Source organism: Rhipicephalus sanguineus, chromosome 6 (assembly GCF_013339695.2).
Source record: "Rhipicephalus sanguineus isolate Rsan-2018 chromosome 6, BIME_Rsan_1.4, whole genome shotgun sequence".
In the NCBI taxonomy this organism is placed as follows: Eukaryota; Metazoa; Arthropoda; class Arachnida; order Ixodida; family Ixodidae; genus Rhipicephalus; species Rhipicephalus sanguineus.
Genome location: NC_051181.1, coordinates 140,752,199 through 140,758,404, shown reverse-complemented (window position 1 = coordinate 140,758,404; position 6,206 = coordinate 140,752,199). Strand labels below are relative to the sequence as shown.

The 6,206-nt window shown below is 48.5% G+C and overlaps 1 protein-coding gene across 1 annotated transcript; it reads left to right on the top strand.

Moving 5' to 3' along the window:
* Positions 1–2,903: 2,903 nt before the first annotated feature.
* Positions 2,904–5,823, top strand: LOC119397604 (presenilin-2). The gene is made up of 2 exons (XM_037665028.1): positions 2,904–3,227; positions 4,486–5,823. Exons 1-2 carry the CDS (start codon positions 2,904–2,906, stop codon positions 5,821–5,823), a joined length of 1,662 nt encoding a protein of 553 aa, XP_037520956.1.
* The last annotated feature ends 383 nt before the right edge of the window (positions 5,824–6,206 follow it).

The following is a 6,206-nucleotide window of genomic DNA, read 5'->3' as shown; positions in this document are numbered from 1 at the left end:
TTCTCATATTCACCGGAGTACCGAAGTGACAGAGGTCAAGGACTGCAAGAGAAAGAAAAAAAAAGTAAGAAAACGTTACAGGCTCATCTGCCTAAACGCATTTTTTCTGGTAAAATGAGAGAAAAAAAAAAGTGGGGAAGTCGGCCTGAGGAGCTTGTCTCAAGCCTGCTACTCCACAACTGGAGTAATGGGTTTGTAGAGAGGGGGCATGGAGAAGGGGTACAATGAGATGACAATGGAACACTACAGTGAATGCTACTAATCCAATTACGACTACGTACTGTACACACTCCGTGCATATCGTTCATATCGACACGTGTTGTTTTAAGGTTATGCATATTAATATGAAATTACATGGGGTTCTTGCGTCCGTACGCAAATGTTTTCCTACATAAACGGTACACTGATAAGATACATGAGCACGTTATACATGTATACTGTGTACAGCGCGGAGGCATACGGGCGCTTTACATTGTATAGTGTCTCACGGGTCATCTAGAAACAGCATTTGTACGTTTTACGCGTGCAATTACGCACGCGTAATCTCCTTGACAGCCATAAGGATTGTGGCGTTACCTTCTCTGCACGCAGCTGAACGGCATTCTGACGATCCTCATCCTGATGCCGACGGCGCTGTACCATCTTCCGCTGTACACCGCTGTTCCTTTTGTGTGCACGGTGGTCACGGCCCTTGTTGACATCAAAGTGCACTAGGCTGATGAGGTGCGGCACTCTCGGCATTTGTGTAAGAGCACAATGACGATAAAGATCAATATGGCGGCTGATATTACTTCACAACACTAGACGTCGGCTAAATGAGAGAGAGGGAAAGAAAGAAGGAGAGGGGGAGACTAGTGACGAGAAAAGAAGGTAACAGAAGAGAGACATTTCTAACCTACAGCTTTTAGCCTGTAACGACAGAAAGTTGAGAAAGCGTACATTCGTTGCATGTATTCCCTTCCTCGATTCAAGCAGTACGTTGCCCATTGATAGTCGACATATGACAACGAAAGGGACGTGTTATTCGGCTTTTATGCGTCAAATGGTGAAATATTGAAATAGTTGAGTAGTTCAGTGTGACTCGGAAGGTTGAGCTTTCTGCGCGCTGCATTTTTTGTCGCATGTCAAGGTGGAGCGGAGAAACCGGGGGCCATGTCTGATGCGACGCCAAGTCAAGTCGTAGTCACGACCGTAACGCCGGGCCCCCCACCACTGCTTTAAAGTTGACTCCTGGCCGCCACACACATGCACGGAATGAAAACTTACGCCGTTTTTATGAAGCCTACTGGGACCGTAACTATGTGAAATTTGGAATTTAGTAATAAACAAAACAAAAGACAGGATGCTTTAGGAATGTGTCAATTAAACTAAGTTTCTTTTCAGTAATGGTACAGTCGCAGGCCAGCGTTGAGCGACAGAGAATTCAAGGTCTTTATTAAAGTAAAATCCGACTCACAGTGGGCATGTGCCACTGCTACACGATGACCAAACAATCCTTTAAAGGTGTGCGTCATTCCTATCATCATCATCACTGTTCATCTCATCATCATTACCATCATTAACATCAGCATCGTCATCGTCATCACCACTAATTTCGCGTTCTCGAGCAAGACGCATTTTCATAATCATCATTCCACAAAGTCAAAGATCCCCAATCTAATATCTGCATTTCTTTTTTGTTTTAGGGCCGAAGCTCCTTAAGCCGTGGGTCTGTCCTTCCTCTGTGACCGGTTTGTAACCACTCGTCAACGTCATCTTCTTCTATGCATACCAGAACGCGCGCTTCTCACGAGCTAGTATGCAGTTCTGGTATGCAGTAGCAGAAGAAGACGACGTTGACGAGTGACTCTCGTGCGTGTTCGCCTGTGTGGCATTCTTTCTTCTTTACTGCGCGCGTTCTGGTATGCAGTAGAAGAAGAAGACGACGTTGACGACTGACACTCTCGTGCGTGTTCGCCTGTGTGGTGTTCTTTCTTCTTTACTACGTCGTGGGTCTGTCCTTCCTCTGTGACCGGTTCGTAACCACCTAGTTGTACGACTCACTCAGCAGGTGGCGCTAGTGTGAGTGACGTCACGATGACGTCACTCGCACGTGACTGACGCAATAAAAGGCAATCGCTCTTGACGCGCTTCCTCTTTTGCAGCGAGTCACCGGATGGAGCAGGTGGCTGTAGACAGTAGACGAACAAAATAAAAGAACAAAATAAAAGTTGATTTGTATATACGCACACAGTCTCACGTCTTTCTTAATGATGTAATGGGCGAACTTTCACGGGAGGGTTACGGTTCTACCGATGATCTCCCCCTCTCGAGCTTCGCCCACTTATCATCATTCATTCCGTGGATATGGCGTCATTTTTTTGTTGTCCTTTGAGCATGGCTCATACCCAATGCAGGGGAATGGCCGAGTAATGGGTCGCTTTTTTCATTATTTTCTGTAGCATCATTCCTAGATGCTCTACTTAACTAATATATTGACTTGAAGTGCGAATTATCAGTAATTAAATATTTGAATCCGGCAGATTTTAGCAAGATATTCTTTTAGTCTCAATTATAAATTCCTCAATGGCGAAGAAAACATCCCTGTGGCTGTATCCCAGAGTAGTGACCCCAAAAGAAAGAATTATCGGTTATGTTAATTGCAGACCCAGGTTTCGAAGACGTGGTACTAGTATTATTTTACTCAATGTCGTGAACTACAAAATGTATTTTCAGTTTTCTTTTTTTTCCCCTTCTACTGGCGCCAGACTAATGGCCAATCCACCGTAGTGGGTTGAGTCAACCCCCTCGACCCGACCAACCAACAAATCCTGGCCAATCCCTCAGTGTGATTGTGAGTCGATAGATTTAAGAATCTACATCTGCGGTCGCGTTCGTTACTGGTCCTGAAGAAGTTCGCAGGGATGGATACTCGTCGTGTACTCGGCCTGTTGTCGCGGCTGTACGAGGAGATACTGCGCCAGTCCATCACTCTCGTCACGGCCGTGTCCATATGCATGCTAAGCGTGAGTGTTCTCATACGCGTCTTGGAGAGCAGCCGCAACGACGACTTCCGGTTGGGCTACGTACGCTACCCGGACAAGGACGGGGAAAAGGGAAGAGGCGACGAGGAGCCCGTCATGCTCATGAGCTCGTTCGCGAATGCCTTCAGCTTCCTCTCGGTCATCATGATCGTCAACTGCACTCTGGTGCTGCTCTACAAGGGAGGCCACTACCGCATCATACAGGTGAGCGGAACTACACATCGGCATATCGTCACACCACACAAGCTCACCAGCACGTAGTACACTAAGAAGGTATTAACAACGCATAGCCGACAAGGAAAAGGGACAGGATGAGATGAGGCAAAGAGCGTTGCCCTTTTCCTTATCGTGTCCACTTTTCCTTATCTTCCACGCGCTGTTAATACCTTCTTAATGGAACCTTACCAACTCGCCCAAGCTTCAGTTCTTACGATTACGCTGTTTTGCGTCCGTCATGCTGACCGTATAAGATGCGTAAACACGTTCAAGTCGTATAACAAAAGTTCCAACGCATTCACTAATCAAAAATACAAGAAATAATTTTAATACTCAGGACCCAGAAACCTAGAGTCCTGGGAAGCGTCACAGGAAACTTTAATAATATTTGGGGTTTTACGCACCAAAACCATGATTGTGACGCAAGGCGTAGTGGAGGACTCCGGAAATTTCCACCATCTGGTGTTCTTTAACATGCACTGACATTGCACAGTTCACGGGCCTCTGCCATCTCGCCTCCATCGAAATGCGACCACCGCGCCCGGGTTCGCCCCCGCAAAATTAGGGTCAGCAGCCGAACACCGTAACCACTGTATCACCGAGACGGACCCTCACGGGAACCGAAGCCGAATGATACGTATGGCGAAGGAGCGGAGTAACCCGCATGGTTTTTGGCAAATGTCATACGTATATGTCACCGGTTAGCTAACAGTCGCCCAAGTGGGTAGATACGTCTGCTAGCACGACCCTCGGATTTATATAGAACTGAACTATCATGGGGAGAAGCCCACATATCATGTCTCAATAGAAAAAAAAAAGACTTCTGAAGCGTAAGCATTGTGAGGCAGGCTTTTATAAATCTTCATCTTCTCGAACGAGCATTGTGAAGCGAAAATATATTCCATAGCTAATATTCGGTGGCGACACGACCTTACAAGATCAAAGTTCTAATAGAAAAGACTGGCCACTCTCATTACTCAAATTGATCTGTTCACAAATATCGTACTTAACAAGTTATAACTGCCTGAAACTGCGCGAATGTGCATATCTTCAGTGAGTTTGTGGAAAGGCGGATAACTCGACGAAACCTACAAACCATTGTAGCTACACGCTCAATGCTAGTCGCTGCGAAAACGACTTGTAATGATTGAACAGTAAACTTTCCGAATGTCGGGCTCTCATCCTTCACCCCCCCCCCCCCTTACTCCTTTTCACTTCTAATATGAACGCGCATGTTGATTTGCAGGCATGGCTTATGGGTGGCTCGGCCATCCTGCTTTTCGCCACGGGCTACTATTATGGCGGCCGACTACTCTTCTACTTCAACGTTTCGATGGACCACGTGTCGTGGTCGTTCGTCACCTGGAACGTGGGAATGACCGGCATCGCGGCCCTGTACTTCGACGGGCCATATGTGATACAGCAAGGATACCTGATATACACGTCCGTGCTCATGGCTCTCAACATCGGGGAGTCCCTTCCAGAATGGACCGCCTGGACACTGCTCGTACTGATCTCCATCTGGGACGTGTTCGCCGTACTGTGCGTCGTAGGGCCGCTTCGAATGCTCATCGAGACTGCCAAGGAACGCAACGAACCGCTGTTCCCCGCCCTAATATTTTCCACGTCATCGGCCTGGTGCTATGACCTTGGCGAACGCACCGCTAGTCTGACTTACGTAGATGCCATTTCGTCGGTGGTGGCTGCACGCTCGGATCACTGCGTTGGCGAAGCTGAAAAATCAGATCCTTTCTTCGCCTCTCCCGCTCCCGTTGGTGCCACGATTTCACCGAGTGGACGTAATGATTACGATAAGGCGCTCGACTCATTCCTTAGCCGTGAAGCTCTTGAGGAACATGAACACTCGCCTCCGGCTTTCGTGATGGCTTCGGACCCTTTGCTCGAGTCGTCGGATCAGAAGTACCTAGCCCTACCAGCTAATATTGAAGAAGCGTCTGCATTAGTGCGTTCGGCAGTCAAAGGCGGACCAACGATGTGCAATGTGCCAAGCGACACAGCAGCCTCTAGCGGAAGCAGTGGCACGCCAGGCAAGAAAGAACACGCCGGTCGCTCGTCAGGAGCCCGGACCCTCCCTAGGCAAGACCCAAGGCGCTTCCGTGCCGCGTTTTACACGCGCAACGAAAGGAGCTTGCCCGCGTCGCGTCGCGGTGACGACTTCCCTGACGCGCGACGTCATCAAACGCCACCGCCTTTTATTCCGACCGGGAACATGTGCGCTTGCAACCGACCCACGGCCGCTATCGGCAATGCCGGACGGTATGTGCATCGGGCACCACCCGCAGGCGACCTGCCCGGAAGTAAGGGCATGAAGATGGGCCTAGGTGACTTCATATTCTACAGTGTTCTTGTGGGCGAAGCTTCGATGCGTGGCAGCGCTACCACTGTGGTCGCCTGCTACGTGTCCATAATAGTGGGCATATTTCTCACGCTCGCCCTACTGGTGATGTTGCAGAAGCCTCTGCCGGCGCTGCCTCTGTCCATTAGCTTGGGAATGTTAGCATACTTTTCAAGCGTCTCCCTCATAGAACCGTTCCTCGACGCAGTGGGATGCGCGGCGCTCTAAACTACAAGAGTTATAGTACCGGATAGACCTTCCCAGCTGCAGACATTCGAAATGTGGCCACTGCACTTAAACTAGGTTTCCTCAGCGACTATCAATATTTTTTCCCCGATGCGTTAACGCATCCGTGGCCGTGACAGCTGCACGACAGCTCTGGATTTTAAATAAATACTCGACAAATCTCACAAAACTTTATTTTCAATCCTATCTTTCCCTTCAACATAAAACGAGGTGGGTCAGATATACTGGCGCCAGTATTGTAACCATAACGAGCATTTCAGTCATTTTAGCTGACCGAAAAGCGCCCCAAAAGGGAGGCAAGCCATGTTTAAAGAGTATTACAAGAGTTCTGTAACGTGGCGTCCGTACTGTTGCAATGGCCAAGC